This window comes from Nelumbo nucifera, chromosome 3 (genome assembly GCF_055504915.1).
Source record: "Nelumbo nucifera cultivar China Antique chromosome 3, China Antique-T2T, whole genome shotgun sequence".
Lineage (NCBI taxonomy): Eukaryota > Viridiplantae > Streptophyta > Magnoliopsida > Proteales > Nelumbonaceae > Nelumbo > Nelumbo nucifera.
In genome coordinates this window covers 85,158,112-85,185,003 of record NC_142651.1, presented here as the reverse complement: position 1 = coordinate 85,185,003, position 26,892 = coordinate 85,158,112, and the positions used below count along the sequence as shown (strand labels likewise).

Below are 26,892 nucleotides of genomic sequence, written 5' to 3'. Positions count from 1 at the left end.
GTGCGGATCCTGGTGGTTACTTTAGTATATATCTGATCCGTCGGCAACGCCTACGAAGTACAATAAAATAAATTAAAATCTGTGATGATCTGTGAAACACTAAAATGTGATGTGATGACACATTGACATGTATAAGTTGACTTTTTGAAATGGCGAACTCTGAAGCCAGAAGAAATTCCTTTGGTGGGACCAGCTTATAGTACGTTTCAATGCTCCAAAACGGTAATCAAGAAACACGTGGCAAATTAATGTGGCCCTAGACGGCTAGACGGCCCTTGATCTTTCAAACCTATCCATTCAACGAGACCGGACTCGCACCAACTTCACGTTTATGCCACATAATATCTCCCGTGCATGTATTTTATCATGATATTCCCGATGCACGGCTTCAATGTTCTGTAAGGAGCTCTCTTTGAAGAGAAAATCCGGATTCCAATCCAATGGTCCAGAACTAGACCCTACCAACACAGTTGTTTTTGTAGTTGTTCTGTAACAAAACAAGTCAACGTTTGACCAATGGCGATCTGGTTCCACACAGCGCTGACAAAGAAAGTTTTTTTCACACGTTATTAGCCTTAGTTTCTTGTATTTCTTGTATTTACCCAAAAAACCTTATTTTTCTCAGAGAGAGAGAGAGAGAGAGAGAGAGAGAGAGAGAGAAACAGAGAGGGAGGAGGTGAATTAAAATGGAATCGTCTCTTTAAATTCTCCAGTCTCCATTGCATCCCTGAGCTCTGAGGAGGTGCCATTGACGTAACTGTTAAAGCTAAGGTGAAAGAGTTTGTGGAGAGAGAGAGAGAGGTGAAATTAAAATGGGATGGAGGAAAGAGTAAGGAAGATCCGCAGCAAGAAGACCAGGTAAAAGAAGAAACAATAAATAAATAAATCCACCACCAAACTAATAAACACAGACAGCCTCCTTGGCTTGCTGTCTTCTTTTTTTCTTCCTTCCGAAACCGCGTTTCAAACAGCGTCTTTCCGAAATCGGGATTCAAAGTCGCCTAAATACGAGTTATGGAAAGAAGACCAAGACCGACCATACTTTTACGTTCTGTTTCAAGTCCCAGCATTTTTTTCTTCTCCTCTTCCATTTCTTCTTCATTTTTTCTTAACTTCTTTCTTTAAAAAGTAACCTGGGTTCTTCGAAAGATACATTTCTTCATCAGAAACCGCTCGTATTTGTCACTGATTTACCCACTGTTTTTGAATTTTTCTGGGGTATCTTCTTTCCCTGTTTCTCGGTTCCAATTGAAGTTTCTCGAGCTTCAATTCGAGTTTTTCTTTCTGGGTACCAGTATTTCATCCCCTTTTTTTTCATCTGCTTTCGACAATAGAATAGTTTTTCCTCTTCTTTCGATTTCTAGGTGTATCATTTTCATCTCTGTATAAAAAAACTAATTGAATCTCGATAAACTGATACATCTCTTCCTGTTCTTCTTCTTCTTCCTCTGCAAAAATATCTGCTTTGAATTGGAATTCGATTAATTTTACGTTTTAATTACCAGTTCTACTTTTTTTTCCCCTTGAAGCTTTTCATATAGGAGGAGCTCTGTAAACGAAGAAGAAGAGAGCATGGTGTTTTTCAAGATTTTCTTCATCCTGGTTATCGTTTGTTTCAGTGCCGCTGTCGCCGTTTCTAGCCAACATGGACTTAAGTCCAATGGTTCTTCTATTCTTGCGGGTATTGAACTCCCCCATCACCTAAGCTTTAATTCAGTCACTGCTTCGGAAAATACAGGGTGCCGTCTCACAAAGACGAAAACTTCTTCGCAAAAACCAACAGAAGCAACCATTCTAGAGGAAGAAGATGGTGATGACGACGGAGATAAGATAGTAGGAGCTCCATCCAGTAAACCAACGGTAAAGCTCCACGTCAAGCACAGATCGATGACTCATGGAGATGAAGCTGGGAAAAAGGAGTCAGTACGTCAATCCACCCACAGAGACTTGACCAGAATCCAGACCCTTTACAGAAGGATTACAGAGAGGATGAACCAGAACACGGTTTCAAGGTTAACAGAGAAGAAGCCGGCAGGGCTGAAGCCTGTGGTTGCACCGGCAGCGGCACCGGAATCTGACACAAGTGGGTCAGCCGGAAGACTTGTGGCAACTCTGGAATCCGGTGTCAGCCTCGGGTCAGGCGAGTACTTCATGGACGTTTTTGTGGGTACTCCTCCCAAGCATTTCTCTCTGATTCTTGATACTGGTAGCGATCTCAACTGGATGCAATGTCTTCCCTGCCATGACTGCTTCGAGCAGAATGGCCCCCCATACAATCCGCAGGAATCGTCGTCCTTCCGGAATGTCACCTGCCGTGATCCTCGCTGTCAGCTGGTCTCCTCCCCTGATCCCCCACAACCTTGCAAGGCCGATAACCAATCATGCCCCTACTTCTACTGGTACGGTGATCGGTCGAACACGACCGGAGATTTTGCCCTGGAGACCTTCACAGTGAACCTGACATCACCAATCGGAAAATCAGAATTCCGGAAAGTTGAGAATGTCATGTTCGGATGTGGGCACTGGAACAGAGGCCTCTTCCATGGGGCTGCCGGATTGCTGGGACTGGGGAGGGGCCCCCTTTCCTTCTCTTCTCAGCTCCAATCTCTCTATGGGCACACTTTCTCTTACTGTCTTGTGGATAGGAATAGTAACATCAGTGTAAGCAGCAAGCTGATCTTTGGGGAAGACAAGAGTCTCCTGAGCCATCCCCGGTTGAATTTCACTTCTCTGGTGGCCGGAAAAGAAAACCCAGTTGATACATTCTACTATGTTCAGATAAAATCAATCATGGTTGGAGGAGAGGTGCTGAACATTCCACAAGAAACTTGGCAATTGACAGCAGAGGGCGCTGGGGGAACTATCATTGATTCTGGTACAACTCTTAGTTATTTTGCAGACCCTGCATATCAGATAATTAAAGAGGCTTTCGTCAAGAAGGTGAAGGGCTATCCTGTAGTAAAAGACTTCCCTATATTGGATCCTTGTTATAATGTGTCGGGGGTGGAGAAAGTAGAGTTGCCTGACTTTGCAATTCTGTTTGAAGATGGAGCAGTCTGGACTTTCCCTGCTGAAAACTACTTCATCAGACTTGATCCTGAAGATGTTGTTTGTTTGGCGATCTTGGGTACGCCTCGATCTTCTCTTTCGATAATAGGGAACTATCAGCAGCAGAACTTCCACATCATGTATGACACAAAGAAGTCCAGACTGGGCTTTGCACCCATGAGATGTGCTGATGTTTAGCATCTCTTGAACATGAGGCTGATGATGCAGGTGACTGCACATTGCTGCCATGGATCAACTCCAGGATGCAGTGCTGGATTTTGGAGGATAATTGTAAAGAAATTTCTCATTTCAATTTCTTTCTAAAAGCCTGAAAGGAGGTAGAACACATGAAATTAGATTCATTTTTTTTTTTTATTGTGTTGTGCTTTACAAATGAGGTCATACTTGTTACATAAAATGAAATTACACTTTTTTTCTGAGAAATTTTTTATTGCTCTAATTCCCATTATGTATCACTTTGAAACTAATGTTGTTAGTTGATAAAAAGATCATCCATGAATACATTTGATGAGCTTCAACTGAACTTTTGTGTTGGTAATGTAAAGCAATATATTTTTTTTTTCAGGGAAAAGGTAAAGTATTGAATTACTCAAAAAACAAGCCAAATCCGCAGAAGGAGCTGTGCAGTTCCCAAAGATATCTATACATCTTCTAATCTGTATATTCTGTGTGCATAGATACAAAAAGAGCTCCAAGAGTCAAAAAAGAAAAAGGAGCTATAAGGCCTATTCCTGAACAATCTGTGTGCTTCCTACCCAAGAATACAACCTACTGCAAAATCCTTTCAGTAAACTTTCTTCTGTTATGAACTTGTTTTCAAACAGTAGTTTGTTCCTTTCCGTCCAAATTGTCCAAACCACTAAAGCTGGTCCTACTCCCCAAATAGCCTTGCCTTCTTTAGAAAGACCTTTCAGCTGCCAACTCCTTAGAACTGCCAATAAATTTTCTGGAAGACAGCACTGAACTTCAAACAATCCCAAAAATGTAAAGCACTATAATTGAATCTTAAACAGACCTAACCCACATAACACACTCAGTGTTTCAGACTTATGGACAAATCAGTTGGTCTGCAGCAAACTAGTATAGCCAGCCAGAATAGAAGCATTCTTCAACGCTAAATTTCAACCCTAAATTCACGGGGTAATGGTAGATTGCAGCAAATGATCTGCAAATTAATTTCAACAATTCAATTGTGGTTAGAGAATTTAATGAATGAATTGTTAATATCTGTATATATAAGATGGAGTCAGTTCAGGATTTTATGATTGCTTTTCTCATACCCCAGGTGAACCTAATGGAGAACTAGTTCAAAAACTTGAAATCTAGATGAGTTAAAGAAATATACGTAGGAGCCATTTTTGCATGTTTTCATGACTAAATAATTTCATCTTGCTTCTTACCGACTCTGATTGTATGGTGCTTGGCATTATCCAATCAAGTTTAATTTGGAGAGGCCCCTTGGACCCATGGAATTGATTAACAGATTACTTATAACAAATCAGTTCATCTGCTTGTCCCACATGCCTTCATCCAATCATGGAGGAAGACAGGGATATTATAGGCCAAGGGAAGGTGACCTCTGTATACAGTTTCATTTTGGCATATCTATGGTTTAGTATAGAATTTAGCTTGTGTTTGGAAGGTTGGTCTCTGTAGCTGTCAGATATACAGGTAATGATAGTTGGGAACTGCTGTATTTTGTGATCTGTGTTAAAAAGAGAAACAAAGAACAAGGAAATAATCAAGAAGAGGATAAGAGATCTGGATCAACCAATAGTAACCTGTTTTCTTCTCCATAAGCAAGTCCTATAAGAAGACCATTACATACAGATTGACAATGAAATATTGGTAGTACAGGCCACAAGCATCCCATTACATAGACGTCTATGCTTCTCTGAGGTCAGAAGCCAATGCAAATCAATGAAGAAGCATCATTCCTAATCAAAAGAAACAAGGTTCAAAAATCAACTTGAATATGATAAAGATTAATAGATTGACAATGAAAAGGTTGGATGCCGGAAGCAAAGATGACAAAGGCATAATGTCACACAGCTTCAGAGAGACCTCCTTAGGTGTGGGGTTATCAATGGATTATTGGATTTAAATCTGAACCCAATCCAATTAGAATGGATGCGGATATCTATTACATCTAATCAGTCCAGATTGGATGACAGATAGCAGATTTGATTTTTTTTTTATTGGATCAGAGTCATCAGATTGGATATTATCATTCCAATCCATTAGTAATTTGATCAAAAAAAAAAAAAAAAGAACTTACTCGTCAATTAAAATTAAGATATATATATTTTTTTTGATCGGGGTGAAAAGGTGAAACTGAAACACCTCCAACTCATTCTGCAGCTTGAGCAGCTATCACTTGCAGAGACCTGCTAAAGAGGTATGCAAAATGTTCTTATTTCTGTTTCCTTCGTTATTGAAAAACTATTTTTTTAGCTTTGAATAATGTTTTATAGTCCATCTAGTTCTTCTTTCCAACCACTCTTCCTTAATTTAACACTTCAACAGTAGATCTATCTCTCCAATATGATTTTTCTTCTCAGGTAAGAGTCAGCTATAGATATGTTTGATATATGCTTTTATGGATGTAAAAATCTGTTCTTCTTCTTTCTCCTCTCTCCTGCCTACTTTTTATAGTTAATCCATCTAATAAAACAGCTTTATTTTATTATTTATGGGTTTCTGTCAAAGTGTTCAGAAGTTCATTATACTTTCATGGACAACTATTTAAACATCTGTATCAGTCTCTGCTTTCTTCTTTCATATCAAGTTATGAGTCTCTTCTAAAGAAGCACTTTTGGGTGTGTTCTTTTACTACTTGATGCAACAGCATGTCAGCATGTGCTTGTTTTGATTCTCTTTTAAAAAAGCCTCAAGAATAGGGTTTTCTGTTTTCTAGAAATTACTGTTATTAATAAGTTGAAATTCCTATTTGTAGCAAAATTGTGATTTACTATTCTTAGTCATTTCTACTTTTCTAGTTTCTCTAAATTAAGTTAGTTTTTATTAGGACTGTTAAAATGAGTTATGAAGTTGTTTTAGGAATTGGAGTCCATAGATTTCCTTTGGGTTTGTCTTAGCCCTAAAGCGGTTAAAGTTGAATTGACTCAACTTTGTAGTCCAAATTAGTTTATGAGTTGTGGTGGTGAGTCTTTAAACAGATTCATTGTAATTGCAATTTCGGAGAATTAATTTTATGAAAGTATTGTTTAGTTAAATTTGGTTGTTGAATTGAATTTTTCTCATTTTTTTTCTTCCTCTCTTACTTATTTCTTTGTCTTTAAGTGATCTACCACCTTGTTGTTTACTCAAAGGGCAACAGTTCCTTTTCTTTCTAAAATCTTATTCATTGTTTGGTGGAAGTAAGAAGCCTACTTGCTTCTCTACTTCTATTCTTCATCATTAATCACCTAAATCTCCTTTCATATCACCCCACAAAACCCACCAACGATCCCTACATGTCCTACATAACTCGTACAACTAAAACCTTTTATTTTAGGCCCAACTCTCTCTTAAATATGTTTGAAAAGTTGGTGTTTTGTGGCAAACATCATGATTTTTATTATGGGAAGAGAAAATTTTTCGTTTCATGCACCAAAGAAAAAGTGATACTTAATTATACTTTGTATTATTTTTTTGACTCCTTTTCCATGGATGTTTTTAATTGTTTGGCGTAATTTCCACTCTAGATGGTGAGGGTATTTGCCCTTCAGGGCAGGTTTTTTGCTTGAAAAATGGATTTTGGGGCAAGGACGGCTTTTGGGATTTTACAAGTAAGATACAATATAGACGAAACCCGATCATCCTCAACCCATGTATTGAATTTATTAGAATACCCTTAGTGCTTATAGTTATATCGTTGTTGTAAGGCATATATATATATATAATGTTTTGGATTTCATGTGAGGAATAATTTATAGTTTATGTATTTTTGTGTGTATTAATTAAATAATTGAAAATATTGATCTTTTTTTTTTGTTTTGTATCACTTATATAGTTTAGTCCAATGCAGGAGGCTCCCACCAATGCGGGTTTGGGGAGGGATGGGTTCACAAACCTTGCCCGTAAACATACAAAGATTTGAACCCTGGTCAAGTAGGCCATGAATAAAGAACATACAAGTATGGAGATATTCTTAGTGCACGGCTAGAAAAGACTGAAAGGATGGTTTTGAAGTTTGTCAACCCGCATTTATTGTTTGTCAGGTTGTGTGTAAAGTGTTATGTAACCAATCATGAACGAATATGCCAGCATTCTGTACTTATTAGTGTGGGTCCAATATATGTATGGACCCCTAGTTTGGTTTATAGCATGTTACAAATGGCCTTCACCAGATACCTAGTGAAGGTTATTGTATTTTAAAAGGTAAGTTCTAATACTATTTTCGGAGTGAAATATGGAATTTGAGGAAATTGATGCAAATGGTGGGAATAATAAGTGATGAAGTGCGAATCACTCGACTTCCCTATTAGAGGACGGATCAGACGATTGGTAGAGTACCTGGGGATTTGGATATAGGGCGAGCATTCCGATGCTTAAGTTACCCGAGCTGATAAGAGTTTCTTAGGAAGTAGGAAGCAAAGGAGAGTGAGAGCAAGAGGTTTGATTGCATTTAATCGTGCGTACCTTGTGAAGGTACAAAGGTGCCTATTTATAGGCCTCAGGGTTCAAGAGTTTTGTCCAAGATATCCGAGAGTAATAGGCCTTATCAGCCCATTATCCTCGGAGCATGCCACACAGGTTCTAGCAATGATCCTCATCCGATCTCTCTGAATCCTTCAGGGATCAGGATCATCCCTGCCAGGTGGGCAATATGTCACCATCGATTTCAAAACCGATAGGTGTGCTAACTGGATGCAAGTCGACCTATCCCTTGAGGGGTGACCTACCGGTCTTCCCTAGGTTGAAATTCAGGTTAGGTTAGTCGATTTAGGCTGACTTGACACAATCCGACCTGTCCCCATGTGGCATCGAGGTGTGACCTGAGGAGTGACCTGCTAGTCTTCCCTAGGTTGAAATTCAGGTTAGGATAGTCGGTTTAGGCTGACCTGACACAATCCGACTTGTCCCTGATGGTAATAAAAAATATCATATTTTTATCCCCAAATATTCATTCTTTTACATTAAATTTGCACTTAATTGCACTCATTACTCTTGTATTTCGATTCAGGGCAAGCAAGAAGGTGGCAGGAGGAAAACAAGGCTAATCGAACGATTTTGCACAATTTCGGCACCATTCAGTAATCTAGGCATAACTCTCAAACCCGGACTCCGATTGGGATGATTCAAGATGAACCGGAAAGATAAGATAGAACTCCACAACTTTCATGTTCTGGGTTTTGACAGATTCGATCTGAATCAAGGTCAAAATCGGGCCAAAAGTTGGAGCAAATTCGTAGAGAAGCCCAACCCACAGCTGAAGCCCAATTCGCAAAAGAGCCTTGTAGCAGCCCAATTTATTGAAGAAGCCCAACTCGAATTCAAGAATAAAGAGTCCCATCAGATTTAAATTTCAAATGTAATTCTAGAAGGATAAGAAGATTGAGATTACTAGATAAGAGATAGGATAGGATTAGATCAAAACTGATTAGGACTTTCTATTTTTTAGAATAATCTCCTAAGAGGAGTTGGAGAGAGCCCCACCTCCTAAAGCCATATAAAGGGGGGGGGGGGGAGCGGACCAGCTTTAGGCATCAATCAATCAATCAATCAATCAAGAAATCAAGCAATCAAGCAAGCAAATAGTCCATCGATCTTGGAAGCAAAGCAAGAAGGAGACGACAACTATGAGCAGCTAAGCTTTTCTTTTCTGATTCAAGGGGGATTGTTGATTCGATTGTGTCATCTTGAGGTTATGTGTTTAATTTAAATTCTTGCTTTTAATTCAAGTATTCGTTGATTCTTGTGCATGTTCTTATGGAAGTTAATGTTGATTAGTCTGACAAATTAATTAATGTTGATCTTTCTACTGCTATCCATAATAATTCGATGATTCGTAATTGTCACGAATAGTGGTACAAGTAGCAATTAGGTTAATATCTTTTTGGGTCAATTGTTCGTGACAGCCTTTGACCAATGCATTGGCATGTTTTAACCTAAAGGGAATCAATGGAACAAGACTGGATAATTGCAGCTATCTCAATTATTTTTATTTTGGTTTAATTGTTTTCACAGAGGTTATTGCTATCCTTAATTGATATGGAACGATATCGTGCCCAGTCGGTCAATGATAAGTATTGATCGAATGCTGGGTTTGGTCAACTAACTTAGGAAAACATGATGTTTATTATGGCTATCCTAATAAATCCGAAGTTAAATGCTTGAATTGCAAGACTGTTGATGTTTACCTATGATCAATGACCAATTGACTCAATTCGAACCCTTGGATCAGAGTTTGGTAAGATTGAATTATTCCTTGGTAATTATCATTTGCTATTTTGCGTTAATAGTTATTTTAGAAATTTAATTTCCCACTCTTTATATTGCGCATTCGGCTGAGAAATTAATTACTGGCTCCCTATGGGATTCGACCTGGTACCACTGTTACTACAAGTTTATAGTAAGGTGGGACTAGAATTAATTTTGAGGGCTTCAACAACCCGTCAGAATTTTGGCGCCGTTGTTGGGGAGCTATTTTAATTTCTTAGCTTCGTGCCTTCCGTTTGTGCTAACCTCTTTTGTTTTAAGACTTGTTCTTCTCAAAAAGGTGAAGTAGAATATATTCCTGAAATTGAGAAGACAAAACACCTGAGGAGGCTTGGCAATTGATCTCTAACATGGCTAAGAACTCTCAACAATTTGGAGCAAGAACAGATGGAGCTATCAGACGTGTTAATGAGGTAAGCTATTCTAATTTGGAAAGTCAAATTTCTGATGTAACTGCTTTGGTTCATCAATTAGCTGTAGGGCAATTAAAAACGATTGCGGTTTGTGGCATATGCTCAATTCCTGGGCATCCTACGGACATGTGCCCATCATGCGAGATGATTCAATGCAACAAGTCAATGTCGTAGGAGGATTTCATGGCCAACCTTAACGCAAATATGATCCCTATTCTAACTATTACAATCCTGGGTGGAGGGATCATCCCAATCTGAGCTATGGAAACCAAGGAGGGCCATAGAAATTCTAACCTCAAGCTTTCAATAGACAACCTCCAATTCCAGCACTTACCCAAGCCCAAAATCAACCCTCAAGTTCAGGTATGTCTTTAGATGAGATAGTTAAGGCTCTAGCGACTAACACTCAACAATTCCAACAAGAAACAAGGGCCAGCATTCAGAACTTAGGGAACCAAATCAGTCAACTTGCTACTTCTATTAGCAAGTTGGAGGTGCAGAACTTTGGAAAACTACCATCACAGACGGTAGTCAATCCTAAGGAGAATGCGAGTGCAGTGGTGCTGGGAAGTGGGAAGGAATTGCAGTCACAGCCTACTTCGCCAAGGAAAGTGGATGAAGAGTAGAAAGAAGAGGAAGAACAAGATCCACCTGAGAGTTCCAATAAGGAAATTTTTGAAGAAGAAGATATGAATGAGGAGCTCGAATTGAGTGTACAATTGGATATAAAGGAAGAGTTAGATTCGTCCTGTGCACATTCCATTTTTTCTATAGATATTACTGACTCTTTAGTGCAGCAAACTTTGGAACCAGATGATGAAGACACACTGGAAGTTGCACTTAACAATGGGCCTGATTAATTACAACAAGCAGAAAAGGAGTTTGTGTTGAATCCCGAATTGCAAAATTCAACTTTTGAGTTGGAATCTTTTAAAACTATAACTCTTAGTTTACCTCCAACTCACACAAAACTCCTTCCATCTATTTTGTAGGCCCCTATTTCAAATTTGAACCCACCCATGATGGATGAAAGAGGAGTACACCGAAAGCTGCGGCCACGAGAGTTAGAGGATCCATGATTGGGAAGTTGTTTTTCCCTTTTTCTTTTTGTTTTGTATTTCAAGTTTAGTTTTTCTGCCCTTTCTCTGTATTTCACCTCACATTGGGGACAATGTAAGTTTTAAGTGTGGGGGAGGGGATTTAGGTTGCATTTTAAAATTTGATTTAGGTCGTGTTTTTCTGCATTTGCTTTTCAAAAGAAAAAAAATCTCAACTCTTTTGAAATCAATTGAAACAATGTTCTAGGGAATTTCTTGTGAACCTAGTAATGAGGTACGATCAAGGAGTACATGACTTATCTGAAGTCATTTTCTAGTTAAGCTATTTCTAAATCCAGGTTTAAGTAAATAGGGTAAATACTTCACCATTGCCACAATTGGTAGGATGGAGCATAAAATGCACCTACTGGTCAAGTAATCCGATGGTAGGATGGAGCATAAAATACACCTACCAGTCAAGTCATCTGATAGTAGGATAGAGCATAAAATGCACCCACTAGCTAGCAATTCAAACAATAGGATGGAGCATAAAATGCACCTACTGACCAAGTAATCCAAAAGTGAGATGGAGCATAAAATGCACTCACTTCTTTAGAGGAGAGAAAAAAGAATAAAAGAGAGATTTTCCTTGATTTACTACCTGGTTTGTAGTAGCAAAAATTGGATTGACTGATGAATGAGTCATGTATGACTTGGTTGTGTTGATTTAACAGTTTGCAATAATTAACCTAAAATGTTTGTGGAGAAAGATGAAGGAGAGTTGAGTTTAAAAATCAGTAAGTAGTTAGATTGTTTTTGCTTGAATTTTGTCTTACCCGAGGACAGGCAAGGTTTAAGTGTGGGGGGATTTGATGAGAATAAAAAGTATCATATTTTTATCTCCAAATATTCATTCTTTTACATTAAATTTGCACTTAATTTCACTCATTACTCTTGTATTTCGATTCAGGGCAAGCAAGAAGGCGACAGGAGGAAAACAAGGCTAATCGGACAATTTTGCACAATTTCGGCACCATTAAGTAATCTGGGCATAACTCTCAAAACCGGACTCCGATTGAGATGATTCAAGATGAACCAGAAAGATAAGGGAGAACTCCACAACTTTCATGTTCTGGGTTTTGACAGATTCAATTTAAATCGAGGTCAAAATCGGGCCAAAAGTCGGAGCAAATTCGTAGAGAAGCCCAACCCACAGCTGAAGCCCAATTCGCAAAAGAGCCTTGTAGCAGCCCAATTTATTGAAGAAGCCCAACTCGAATTCAAGAATAAAGAGTCCCATCAGATTTAAATTTCAAATGTAATTCTAGAAGGATAAGAAGATTGAGATTACTAGATAAGAGATAGGATAGGATTAGATCAAAGCTGATTAGGACTTTCTATTTTTTAGGATAATCTCCTAAGAGGAGTTGGAGAGAGTCCCTCCTCCTAAAGCTATATAAAGGGGGGGGGGGGACCAGCTTTAGGCATCAATCAATCAATCAATCAATCAATCAAGAAACCAAGCAATCAAGCAAACAAGCAGTCCATCGATCTTGGAAGCAAAGCAAGAAGGAGACGACAACTATGAGCGGCTAAGCTTTTCTTTTCTGATTCAAGGGGGATTGTTGATTCGATTGTGTCATCGTGAGGTTATGTGTTTAATTTAAATTCTTGCTTTTATTTCAAGTATTCGTTGATTCTTGTGCATGTTCTTATGGAAGTTAATGTTGATTAGTCTGACAAATTAATTAATGTTGATCTTCCTATTGTTATCTATAATTCGATGATCCGTAATTGTCACGAATAGTGGTACAAGTAGCAATTAGGTTGATATCTTTTTGGGTCAATTGTTCGTGACAGCCTTTGACCAATGTATTGGCATGTTTTAACCTAAAGGGAATCAACAGAACAAGATTGGATAATTGCAGCTATCTCAATTATTTTTATTTTGGTTTAACTGTTTTCACAGAGGTTATTGCTATTATTAATTGATATGGAACGCTATTGTGCCCAGTCGGTCAATGATAAGTGTTGATCGAATGTTGGGTTTGGTCAACAAACTTAGGAAAACACGAGGTTTATTATGGTTATCCTAATAAATCCGAAGTTAAATGCTTGAATTGCAAGACTGCTGATGTTTACTTATGATTGATGACCAATTGACTCAATTCGAACCCTTGGATCAGAGTTTGGTATGATTGAATTATTCCTTGGTAATTGTCATTTTCTATTTTGCGTTAATAGTTATTTTAGAAATTTAATTTCCCACTCTTTATATTGCGCATTCGGCTGAAAAATTAATTACTGGCTCCCTGTGGGATTCGACCTGGTACCACTGTTACTACAAGTTTACAGTAAGGTGGGACTAGAATTAATTTTGAGGGCTTCGACAACCTGTCAGTCCCCACGTGACTTCGAGGTGTCTTTAGACAGTTAGGATTCTCCACATGTTTCATTGTGATTAGTCAGCCAAATTAACCCTCATCAATTGCCCCCCACTCCCGAGACTAAAGTATCAAGCTCGGCAAAGGGAGTAGCCCAGTTCGGGGTGATTACGGCCTAACTCCTGATGTTGATTCTTCACCAAGTTGTGGTTTAAGACCAAATTGGTTTGCCCAGTTTCAGTCATCTAACAGGTCGTGTCTTGGGCACGCACAAATGCCATGGGAAAATTAGGTTCTTCGAACGTCAAAAACACGCTAAACTCATTTATAGGATCCCTAACTAGTTCAACTACTCCCTTCCTCTTGGCCAATACCCTTGGGAGCATGAGAAGGAGGAGGTATGTGTCTTTGATGAGGCTTTGAAGGCTGGACTCAAGTTCCCTCTTCACCCCTTCATTCCTGAGGTCATGAACTATTATGACATCTCCCTAGCTCAACTTCACCCGAACTCCATAAAAACCCTGGTCGGCACCATCTCCTTCTATCATAATGTCAGATTCTCCTTGACCATCCAAAACTTCACTGGCCTTTGCTAGTTGAAGAGGAATCTTGTAGAAAAATATAGTTTCTACTTATCCTACCACTCTAGCTGCAAGCTACTAGGCGATTTCCCTTCCAAGGTACATAACTAAAAGAGGAAATACTTCTTCCTAGCCATTGACAGCGGGTGGCCCTTCACCTCAGAGTGGAAGACGACCATTAGGGACGTCAATGAGGAGACTCTGAGTAAGCATCTATAGGTGAGAGTATAGGTCTTGGTTAATAGGAGGTTGTAGGTTAGTGAGTTTCTGGCCGAAGAGAAGCTGATCCAGGTTGGGCTTAGTCTCCGCGTAGGTTGTTGTGCCAAACTTAGGTACTTTTTTTGTTAGTTTTTCACTTTGGCATTCAGCTCACTTAAATTCACTTGTGCAAGAGACATATTGGGAGTACCTACTTCAGGGCTCTTCCAAGCCATGAAAAGGAAGAAGAGGAAGGTAGCCCCCAGTGAGACTCCTCAGGTCACCACCAATGAGTAGGCCAAGCAAGTTTCTATTGAGATAGTCGGCCTCGTCGAGGATGAACAGTAGGAGGCTACCACTACGGAATCCTATAGCATCTAAGCTCCCGAGGAGAGTCACCCGCCTCCCAGAGCTGAGGAGACAAGAACTTTGGAGACTAGCTCTAGGGCAAGGTGCTCAGTCCCGGATCCGGTGATAGCCCTAGAAATGAGTAAGGTTGTCGTCATCCCGGAGGAGGTAGAGACGTAGGCTACATGGCGACTTGCTCAGGTTGGCAGCAAGATACTTCACACCTCATGGCGGTAAGTGTTCATAAGGCCTTAATGTTCATTACGTGCCTTTCCCTTTCTTCTAATCTTCTTGGCATTTTTTTAATAGGCGAACTCCTTGGCACACACCCTAATGGGTCAAGCCAAGTTGGATTACTAGTAGTGAGAGGCCTTAACGAAGGACATGAAGGAGTTTCGAGGTTGCCTGGAATGGGTCTCCAAACTTGTCTTTGAATTAAAAACAACCTAGCAGAGGAGAAAGTGAAAGCACCCAAGCTAGCGAAGAAGGTCGATAAGAAGGAAACTAAGCTCGTGGAGCAAAGGTCAAAGATCTCTAAGAAGATATACGTCGCCAAAGCCAAGGGCGTCATTGAGTACTAGGTTTCTTGGGAAATTCATCAGATGAAAGAGGGCTTCTTTATTGTATCCTTCCATTAGGGCTTCAAACTATGCCAAATGCTCGTGGTGCCTTTAAGCCTGAAGTTTGACTTAGAGAAATTGAAGAGCCCGGTTTTCACCACCAAGATGATGGACCAAGTCAACCGGGAGCCCGATTGTGAGGACAAAGAAGGAGAAGGTGGCGGAGATGATGAAGTTATTGATGTTGAGGAGATGCAAACCGGGGTGACAACGTGCCCCGAAATGATGAATGATTATTGCCTCTTTTCTTGGACCCTCGTACATACATCATGTATCTCGAGCCTCCGAGCTCGGTTTTCTACTTTTGTTGTTTTTGTTCTTTTGTTTTAATAGTGATGTACTTTTTAGTCTAAGTAATGGAAATTCACTTTTTTGCCCGATGTGCCAAGTTCTTTCCTTTCTTGCACCTTTAATTTTTCTAAGTTATAAAACACTTCACAAATTTAGTTAAGTCATAATGATGTTATTATAATTCAGCCTGCCTTTGAGTTCTGTTAGTCTGATAACAACCAAGAAGAGAGAAGAAGAAAGGAGAAAGAAAGAGAGAGAGAAAAGAAGAGAAAAGGAGAGAAGAAAAGTCTAGTTCGAATTAGGGAAAAAATTACTTCTCCCATTCGGCCAGACATGTTTTATATTACTAATATAATGGAAAAGACACAAGTGCCCTTATTTAAGTGAGGGACACTAGTTCTAATATAATATTACAGATCAACAACCTCAACATAAGTATAAAGATAGAAATACCCCTACACTAACACTCCCCCTCAAGCTGGTGAGTATATATATCATATAATCCCAGTTTGTTACATATGTAGTCCACTCTTCCCCGACTCAACCCTTTTGTATATAAGTCTGCCCACTGGTTCCCTGTGTTAACATATGCAGTGTCTATCACTCCATTCAGCACCTTCTCTATCACAAAGTGACAGTCAACCTCTATGTGCTTGGTTCTTTCTTGAAACACCGGATTAGAAGAAATATGAATTGTAGCCTGACTGTCACAATAGTGTTTCATTGGAGTGTTAATATTGTATCCTATCTCCTGTAGAAGGTTCCTTAGCCACACTAATTCACAAGCAGTATGTGCCATAGCTCTGCCTCTACACTGTCTGCTTCTAACTTTTCCATGTCACCAGATTACCCCCAAGAAAAGTGCAATAGCCTGTGGTAGACCTCCTATCAGACATAGAACCAGCCCAGTCAGCATCAGTATACCCTTCTATTTCAAGTTTTCCACCACTTTTGTATATCAAACCACGATCAGGGGCCCCTTTTAAATACCTCACAATTCTTAGAACCACATCCCAATGAGGAACCAGAGGTTTCTGCATGAACTGACTTACCACACTAACCGAAAATGAAATATCTGGCCGAGTAATGGTTAGGTAGTTTAGTTTACCTACAAGTCGCCGGTATCTGCCAGGGTTTTCAAACACTTCACCTATATCACTGCTCAGCCTAGTTTTTGTTTCCATAGGTGTTTCAGTTGGTTTAGCACCTAACAAACTTATTTCCTTCAGCAAATCAAACACATATTTCCTCTGACACAAATTAATACCATGCTTAGATCTTGCTACTTCTATCCCAAAGAAATATTTCAATTTACCAAGCTCCTTTGTTTGAAAATGTTCTTGTAGAAAAGTCTTCAACCTGTCAATGCCCATTTTATCATTCCCTATAATAACAATATCATCTACATACACCACCAATAGGATTTTTCCTGCCTGAGAGTCATGACTGAAGATGGAATGATCAACTTGGCACTATTTCATACCAAACTTCTTTACCACCTCACTAAACCTACCAAACCATGCTCGAGGAGACTGTTTAAGCCCATATATAGCCTTCTTTAGTCTGCATACCTTACCATCCTCCCCCTGAGCAACAAACCCCGGTGGTTGCTCCATGTAGACCTCCTCGAGCAAATCACCATGCAAAAAAGCATTCTTGATATCAAGCTGATAGAGGGGCCAATCATATATAGCTGCAAGAGAGATCACAATACGAACCGAACCTATCTTAGCAACTGGGGAGAAAGTTTCTGTGTAGTCAATACCATAGGTTTGGGAGTACCCTTTTCCAACCAAACGAGCTTTCAAATGCTCAACACTACCATTAGGGACAACAACTGAGGATAACAAAGAGATAAATTGGCAATGGGAAGTAGAAAGGTGAGTGAGTGAAACATAATTAGAAATAGGATGAAGGGTACAAGTGCGTTTACCTTTCCGCAAGGCAATGGGAAGATCAAGATCAAATACTGGGTCTGGGGCTGGTGTGGAGACAAATGTTGGATCTGTTGACGGTGATGGAGCCGGAGGAGTAGCAGCCGGTACATGTAGGCGATGTGTATACACTTGATGGATAGGTGGGTGTTCAACAGGTGGTGGCACTGGAGGCAAGGACTTGGTCACGACTGGAACAAGGGGAACAGAATCGGCAATTGGAAGTGGAAGAGGGGGAGGTGATGAGGAGGAAGAAGCATCACCGGACCCCAAGAAAAACGGAGTAGACTCGAATAAGGTAACATCAGCACACACAAAGGGACGTCGAGAACTAGGATAGTAACACTTGTACCCTTTCTGGGTCCAAGAATAGCCAAGAAAGATGCACTTAATGGATTATGCATCTAACTTGTCCGTCCTGGGGCCCAGATTATGGACGAAGCAGACACACCTAAAAACCTGATGAGAAAGAGGAAACAGAGACAATGTAGGAAACAAGGTAGTGAATGGGGAATGACCATCAAGGATAGACGTGGGCATCCGATTAATCAAGAAGCAAGAAGTAAGCACTGCATCACTCCAAAAGGGTTTGGGAACATTCATGTGATGCATGAGGGATCGTGCTGCTTTCAAAAGATGACGATTCTTTCTCTCAGCCACCCCATTTTGTTGTGGGGTATAGGTACATGAGGTCTGATGTATAATGCCATGTTGGTCCAAATATTCTTGAAATGATGAAGATAAATATTCACGGCCATTATTAGAATGAAAAATTTTAATGTGAACACCAAATTGATTGCGAATCTCAGCATAAAAATTTTGGAATATGGTAAACAATTCACTTATTTCTTTCATTAAATAGTCACGTCATCATTGAAAAATCAACAAAAATGACAAAATATCTATATCCATTGTATCACATCACTTTATAAGGACCCCAAACATCTAAATGAACCAAAAAAAGAGAACTCAACACATGGTTATCAACCATAGAACTAAAGGGAACATGATGATGTTTCCCCAACTGACATGACTCACAATCTAAAATAGAAAATTGACTCAATGAAGAAACCAAAGATTTCAAAACTTTCGGCGAAGGATTACCAAATCGACAGTGCCACTTGAGAGGAGAGAGAGATGACTGGAGAGTTGTTGATGTTCTTCCACCACCATCAAGACAATACAATCCACCAGCTTCATGCCCTCCACCAATCTTCATCTCCGTCTTGAGATCGTGAAAAATACACATAGTAGGGTAAAAAGTAATAAAGCAATTAAGTGACTTGGTCAGCTTACTAACAAACATAAGGTTAAATGAAAATTTAGGGACATACAAAACTGAGGATAAAGATAAATGGGTCAAGTGAACATTGCCAACACCACAAATCGAGGATGTGGAACCATTAGCAAGATTAATAGATTGTGATGTTGAGAATTGAGTGTTAGACAGTGTATGCCCTTAGCTCCAATCAGATTGATGTACATTATGACATTTATTGTAAATGGATAAAGTACATATTTGATTCGTGTTATTGTGGTGTGTTTCTATGTAACACCCTTAAACGGGACACTTATGAGACTTGTGTTAGTTTAGAATGTTCACAGCCATTGGATAAGTCTGGGGAGATTTATCCTACTAAGGCAGACACTGATGTGCCGCCAAGTGTTGGGGTGGCCTGTCTCAGTTGACAGGGTGAGACCCGAGGTACATGCAGTGTAGGTTTACTTGAAACCCTGAACTGGACTAGATTTCCAGTATTGCCCTGGACCTTGAAGATTGATGGGCAAAACTGAAAAGTTACACCTGACCCCTAGACACGATTATGATACCGCACTAGGTGTCAGATTGGGTTGTCTTTGATATGCCATTCAGTGAGATCCTTAGAGGGGTCAAAACCTGGGTATGTTGGGACAGTCTGAGAAATTCATCTGAGTGGGTGATCATATTGACAAGATCAGCCCCTTTGTCGGGCAAAGGTAATGATCAGGGATGCACTCTCTCTGATGGAAACCAAGACTGCCTACAGGCGAATTCAATCGTTGAAATTTGTTTTTGCAAAATATATTTATATAAAGATACACATATATATTACGGTTTCAAATTGTTTGCAAAAGGTTTTAATTCCCGGGATCCATGTGAGTAGAGAGTCTAACACTGTTCCTTGCAGCCGAGGGAGAGGTCCTCTCTTGTCAGGTAGTATTTGATCATTATGGGCTGAGAGGTTAAGTGTAAGACCACTGAGGGTAATACCTAATGAGCTAATCTTGCATCTGCCCACAGTCCCTGTGTTTTATAAGGTGGCTTGGCCTAGGGACCACTTAGTATAAATGTGGGGTCCATTAAGAGCCCATGTGATGAACTCAGGGGTTCACTGCCCATAATAGTGAATTCGGCCAGGCCTTGTAACAGAGGCTAGGTTGAACCCATGTGGCTGATGTGTAGATCAGTGTTTGGGACCCATGCCATACAAAGGAGCCCAACTGGGCAGCAATTTGGAAAGCCACTGAGCACATAAGACTTATTGGGCCTAAAGCCCATTTCGAACTAGTTTAGTTAGACTAATTAAAGAGGGGTGGATCTGGGATTTGGATCAGTAGATAGGATAGGGTCTTACCCTATCCACTCAGAGAGTCTAGATCCAAATAGAGATTTGGATCTGGAAACCTTCTAATGAGATTAGGAGAGAGCTGATCTAATCTGCAGATAAGATAAGGACTTATCCTTATCACTTAAAGAGAGTCCAAATTCAAATAAGGATTTGAATCAGGAAACTCCTAATGGGATTAGGAGTTGATCTCTTCAAGTCTATAAAAGGAGGAGGGGGCGAGCCATTAAGATCACCCCCAAATCCTAGAGATAAGATCTCAGATCACATAGAGAGAAGACATTGACAGTGTGACTGCGCCATCTTCTCCTTGCGTTCTCCTCCAGTTGCCGCCCACTGCCAGTTTGATCTCCAGTTTTGTAGGAGCGATCAAGAATAGTTCTTGATATCAGTCATTGGAGAAAGGCTGATCTGAAGTCGTGCTCACAGCCTCCATCGAATTCTTGTTGAAGGATTCGGTTCATGGGAAGAACATTGCTGATTCTGCTCCACCCTACACTGTATCATCTTCAGTGAGAGTAGTCTTTGGAGACTTTTTTGGGCGTGAACACCTTCATTGGAGGATACTGTTTCTTCGTATCAGGTATATCCCTCTCCTACCTTTTGGTTTCAGATCTGGTTCGGTTCTTGGTTCAAGATTGATCATTGAAAATGCAAATTTTCTAAAACAGGGAATGTGATTCCTAGGTGAAAGAGAGAAATTTTTGAAATTTCGCCCTACCTTCCTGCATGGTTCGGCCATCCATAAGATGGATCTCTCATCCCTTCAGTGATATCAGAGCCATGGTTCAAATCTTGAACCGAAATAGACTAGATCTGAACCTGCGCAAATGGGCAGAAGGCGTTCTACCCGATTTGCGCAGCTTAGGGTTTTTCTGGGAAATCGGTTCCCAGTTAAAGGGCGAATGATCTGAAATTAATTTTTATAAATCTGGAATATATTTAGAATTGTTCTTTATGATTTTCTTGATTTATGGGTTGTTCGTACAAAGGAGATCGAAATCTTTATTGGCGTAGGATATCTGTAATTTGCAGATTTTTACATTCTGGTCTGTAATTAATTATTTTTTTATTTTTTTGGACTGAATGTATAGGTATTCGATCTAATGTAATATTAGTAGAAAATTATGGTTTTTGTATTTTATTTTATTCAAGATCGAAGCTGCATGCACTGGAGAAGGAGAATTCGTAGATGGGGAAATCGCTATCTACGATTTGCAGTTTATGAAACTGCAAACTGTGATCTAACGATTGTTTTGCAGGTTTGAGATGTGAGAACAACCCTGTTACTGATTCTTGTTTATTCTTTAATCAGTAAATTTAATTTCATATTATTTTCTTGAATTAAAAATCAAACCCTAGACCCATTCGAACCAGATTAGACCAAACTGGTTGGACTGAATCTATGGTTCAATGGGGGCTATTCTCAGCCCTAATTTCCCACTTTTGGGTGAAGGGATTGATGTTTAATTGTGAGACTTAATTCAGCCCACACCTGTAAGGCCCAGTTTTAAGGAGTTAAAACTGCTAAAGTCCACCAATTGCAGAAAAGCTATATGGGCCGAACTGCTAACTGCTATTCAGCCCATATACCTAGATAATATTAATCAATAATATTATGGATGAAAATGGGCTTTAATAATGGGCTTTATAGATATTAATTGATTGGATCAATTTTATCCCTGCATGTGATGTATGGATGTGTGATGTGCTACGTACATGGGCCATAAGTACTTGGCTCATGCAGATACGATAGTGGCTCTTGCGCACAACATGGCTGAATGCACATCATTGCCATGGTGTCCTTAAAGATCATTGGATGATCTCCCTTCGTGGTGGGCCCCACACCTCCCCTAAGAGGAACCGTGCAGAACCCTAACCGTTTAGGGCCCACCTAAATCTGGCTTTATTAAAGCCAATGGGAGCCACTTTGGTTTGACCTAAATTAAAATAGGGCATAACTTTTGTTCCCTCCTAAAATATGAGTGCATGTGATAGGGAGATTCATATGATGAACTCGCTAAAGGCCTTCCATCATTAGCATGAAGATGGGTCCTTCAGTAATGAGGAAACACACCATAAAATTGGGCTATCCATTTGCTGTTGGATCTGTCAGAGTGTTTCATAAGATGATAGGGTGTCATAGACCGATGTTGGAGGGGCTTACCAGAAAATGGAAGACTCTCTCACGGTACCTTGGCATTCACGAATATGATGGGTGAGCATTCACTGGACAGAAAGGTTTAACCTAAAATAGCAATGAACCTTGTCTGATAGAGGCCAAAGGGAAAGCTCATACGATGAGTGGATATGATCATTCACAGAAAGGTGGTGGGGTTATGCAACTGAAACAGTTGGCTTCATGCACCCTATGTAATTTCCCACATTTCCAGAGACAATTCGCAGTCTCCATCACTAAGATAGGAGGGAAATCTCAGAGATGAATAAATGAGAATGGAACATAGATTAAAAGTCATATTTATGTAGATAACATAAATCAAATTAGGTTGTGGCCTAATGTTTGCTCTTTTATCAGAAAATGGCAAACGGGCAATTTGCGAAGCTTTTGGACGACAATAAGCTTAAGGGCCCAAACTATTCCGATTGGTACCATAACCTAATGCTAGTCTTGACCTCTAAGAAATTGGATAAGGTGGCTAAGAATCCTACCCCGAAACATCCGGGAGATAGGGCTTCAGAGGCCCAGAGAAGGGACTATCAAGAATGGGAGGAGAAAAACTCTCTCGTCTGGTGCTACATCATTGCCTCCCTAGACAATCCGATACAGAGGCAATTTAATCAGATCGAACTTGCCAAGGACATATTGGATAGTTTAAAGACAATGTACGAAGAGCAAAATCATTCTACTCGGCAAAAGGTCTTGAAATAGTTCATGATCGCACAGATGTCCAAGGGCCAGCAAGTTCATGACCATTGTCTTTGGATGATGGGCTACATCAATGATCTTGAGGCTCTTGTATCCGGGCTGGATCATGTGACCCAGATAGACGCCATTCTCAACTCTTTTCCTCCATCCTTAAATTCGTTCATCATGAACTATAACATGAATAAGCTGAATGTCAGCATTCAGGAACTCAACAATATGTTGCAGAGGGCTGAAGAACTGACCAAGAAGGATGAGCCCCTAGCCATGCTCGTCGAAACTGGCAAGAAGGACAAGAAAAGGAGGGCAAAGAGAAAGCCCTAGAAGAAGGCCACCAAACCCAAGAAGCAGAGGAAAGAAAAGGCATCTGATGCTTGTCATTTTTGTAAGCAGACCGGCCACTGGGAGGAACTGTCCTCAATACCTAGAATCCAAGAAAGGTAATTTCGAATCCTGTGTCATAGAAATCAATTTGTTAGTAACTTCTGCATTTTGGTGTATTGACTCCGGGGCTTCAAATCATGCGTGTAATTCACTGCAAGGGTTCAAGGTAAGCAGTAGGCTAAGTGAAGGAGAGGTGACTCTTTACTTGGGGACTTCTGCAAGTGCTGCAGCTGCGGCCATAGGAACCGTAGAATTAATTTTTAGAGAAGGTTCAATTGTACTGAAAGATTGTCTTTATGTACAAAATTTGAGAAGAAATTTGATTTCTGTTTCAAAACTGTGTATGAATGGATATTCTGTCTTCTTTAGTAATATGATTACTATTAAAAGAAATAACAGATTCATTGCATACGGAGAACTTGAGATTGGTCTCTATGTTCTACATCCTTCTCTAGAAACTAACATAGCCGAAACTACGTCGATTGATATCCCCAAGAAAATAATATGTGATACATTTAATCCCACGTGCCTATGGTATTAACGACTTGGCCATATCAGTATTGATCGTATCACAAGGTTGGTAAAGGATGGTCCTTTGGATTTTCTAACTATAGAAGATCTTCCCACTTGTGAGCCTTGCCTTCAGGGTAAGATGACGAAACGACCATTTAACGGTAAGCCTGAAAGATGAACAGGCACGCTTGACCTAATACATACTGATGTATGTAGTCCCCTGAGTGTTAGGACTCGTAACCAGCACGTGTATTTCATTACATTTACCGATAATTTCTCTCGATATGGTTACGTGTACCTAATGAGACACAAGTTCGAATCCTTTGAAAAGTTCAAGGAGTTCAGACAAGAGGTTGATAAACAGTTAGGGAGAGAAATTAAGACCCTTCGATCGGATTGAGGTGGTGAATATCTTTTTGACGAATTCAATGACTACTTGAAGGTCAACGAGATAGTATCACAGTTAGCTCCTCCTGCTATACCACAACTTAACGGTGTTTCAGAGAGGAGGAATAGGACCTTATTGGATATGGTCTGGTCACTTCTCGTACACTCAGAGTTGCCCACATCCTTTTGGGGTTTCGTATTGGAGACTGCGATATACATGTTGAATCGGGTTCCAACCAAATAAGTTCCGAATACTCCATATGAACTTTAGATCGGAAAGAAACCAAGTGTTAGACACTTGAAGGTTTGGAGTTGTCCTGCGCACATTAAAAGAATGAGTGCGGACAAATTGGAATCCAAAACTAGGCGTTGCCTATTCGTAGGCTACCCTAAGGGCTCTATGGGTTACCTATTCTAAGACCTAGGAGAACAGAATGTGTTATGTAGTCGGAATGCTCATTTCTTGAAGGATGATTACATCCTGAACAATCATCATTAGGAAGTTGTTCTTGATGAGGAGAGCTCAGGAGTAGTGGGAGGTGTCCCACAAGTTCTAGGTAGTGACCAACTTAGAAGATCTACCCGGGTATCCAGGCCTCTAGTTCGTTTTGGCTATGACCAGGATAGTTACCTGGTATAAACTATGACTTGTGAGGAGGATCCCGTGACTTATACAAGAGCTATGTTGGACATAGATTCCTTGAAGTGGGTAGATGCCATGAGAGATGAGATGGACTCAATAGAGACTAATGGAGTTTGAACTCTAATAGATCCACCCCCTAGGGTAAAAGCAATTGGTCGCAAATGGATCTATAGGAGGAAGAAGGGCCCCGATGGTAAGGTTGAGACCTACAAGGCTCGTCTGGTGGCAAAAGGGTATACTCAGAAAGAGGGCATCGATTATGAGAAACCTTTTCGCCGGTGCCATGCTTAAATCCATTAGCATCCTGTTAGATGTAGCAGCATACCATGACTATGAGATTTGGCAAATGGATGTCAAAACTGCGTTCTTGAATGGAGATCTTACTGAAGACATCTATATGTAGCAACCGCAAGGTTTCATAGCTGCGGGTCAAGAACACATGGTACGTAAATTAAATAGATCCATATATGGACTTAAGCAAGTTTTTAGGAGTTGAAACATCCAGTTTGACTCTACTGTTAAAAAGTTTGACTTTGAGCATAATCCGGATAAGCCCTGTGTTTACAGGAAGTCCAGTGGGGACAAGGTTACGTTCTTGGTTCTGTATGTGGACGACATCCTGCTCATTGGGAATGATGTAGGAATGTTGACTACAGTGAAAGTATGGCTTTCACAGCAATTCTCTATGAAATATCTTGGAGAAACCCCCTATATACTGGGTCTTCGACTCTATAGAAATAGATCGAAGCGGATAATAGGATTATCCCAATCTGCTTACATTGACAAAATAGTCAAGAGATACAGCATGGAGAACTCCAAGAAGGGAAATGTTCCTTTTAGGCATGGAGTCACTCTCTCCAAGAAGATGTCTCCCAAGACTTTTGAGGAGATTGAGGGCATGAAGGACATTCCCTATGCCTCAACCGTAGGGAGCATCATGTATGCCATGTTGTGCACTCGTCCTGACATTGCTCAGGCAGTGAGTGTGGTAAGCAGATTTCAGGCTAACCCAGGGCAGGAGCATTGGACTGCTATAAAAAATATACTTAAGTACCTTTGAAGGACAAAAGAGTTTTGTGTGGTATTCGATGGTAGCTCACTACAGATCTAGGGGTATACTGATGCCGATTTCCAGTTGGATCCAGATGATAGAAATTCTACATCTAGGTATGTTTTCACGATAGGATCGTGTGCTGTTTGCTGGAAAAATAGCAAACAGGGGTCACGGCAGATTCTACAACCGAAGATGAATACATTGTCGCAAGTGAAGATGGAAAAGAAGTCGTGTGAATGAAAAAGTCCATTCATGAATTGGGAGTAGCTTTGTCCAGCACATCACCCATCCCGTTGTTGTGTGACAACAATGGAGCTATAGCTCAAGCTAAGGAGCCACGAGCACACTCGAAGTTGAAGCACATCGAGAGGAAGTACCATGTACTGCGGGAGATTGTTGGTAGAGGGGACGTCCTGATTCAGAAGGTAGCGTCAACGGAGAATGTAGTAAACCCGTTGAATAAGCCACTCACACAAAAAGTACTTGAGAAACACGTGGAAAGCATGAGACTCCGGCTTATACTAGATTGGACCTAAGTGCAAGTGGGAGCTGTTAGACAGTGTATGCCCTTAGCTCAATCAGATTGATGTACATTATGACATTTATTGTAAATGGATAAAGTACATATTTGATTCGTGTTATTGTGGTGTGTTTCTATGTAATACCCTTAAACTGGACACTTATGAGACTTGTATTAGTTTAGAATGTTCACAGCCGTTGGATAAGTCTGGGGAGATTTATCCTGCTAAGGCTAACACTGATGTGCCGCCAAGTGTTGGGGTGGCCTGTCTCAACTGCCAGGGTGAGACCCGAGGTACATACAGTGTAGGTTTACTTGAAACCTTGAATCAGACCAGATTTCCAGTATTTTCCTAAACCTTGGAGATTGATGGGAAAAACTGGAAAGTTACACCTGGCCCATAGACTCGATTATGATACTGCACTAGGTGTCGGATTGAGCTGTCTTTGATATGCCAATCAGTGAGATCATTAGAAGGGGTCAAAACCTAGGTATGTTGGGACAGTCTGAGAATTCATCTAAGTGGGTGATCATAGTGACAGGATTAACCCCTTTGTCGGACAAAGGTAATGATCGGGGATG

At 40.2% G+C, this 26,892-nt stretch overlaps 1 protein-coding gene across 8 annotated transcripts; it reads left to right on the top strand.

Moving 5' to 3' along the window:
- The first annotated feature begins 628 nt into the window (after positions 1-628).
- LOC104585934 (aspartyl protease family protein 2-like) lies at positions 629-11,951 on the top strand. 8 transcript variants are annotated; one of them, XR_016084328.1, is made up of 4 exons: positions 675-858; positions 1,530-3,386; positions 5,431-5,467; positions 7,100-8,203. XR_016084328.1 is itself a non-coding variant. In XM_010242979.3 (2 exons), the coding sequence occupies exons 1-2, from the start codon at positions 818-820 to the stop codon at positions 3,244-3,246; spliced, it is 1,758 nt and encodes a 585-aa protein (XP_010241281.1). In that variant the 5' UTR covers positions 629-817; the 3' UTR covers positions 3,247-3,592. The 8 variants fall into 8 exon arrangements, 2 of the variants coding, with proteins under 2 accessions (XP_010241281.1, XP_010241283.1); XR_016084329.1 differs by lacking the exons at positions 5,431-5,467; positions 7,100-8,203 and adding an exon at positions 11,934-11,951; XR_016084326.1 differs by lacking the exons at positions 5,431-5,467; positions 7,100-8,203 and adding an exon at positions 8,258-8,960.
- The last annotated feature ends 14,941 nt before the right edge of the window (positions 11,952-26,892 follow it).

Coding starts and splice junctions, on each gene's coding strand:
- LOC104585934 (XM_010242979.3), top strand. CDS start 818: ATGGAGGAAAGAGTAAGGAAGATCCGCAGCAAGAAGACCAG. Junction 859..1,529: donor ATCCGCAGCAAGAAGACCAG/GTAAAAGAAGAA, acceptor TTCCCCTTGAAG/CTTTTCATATAGGAGGAGCT.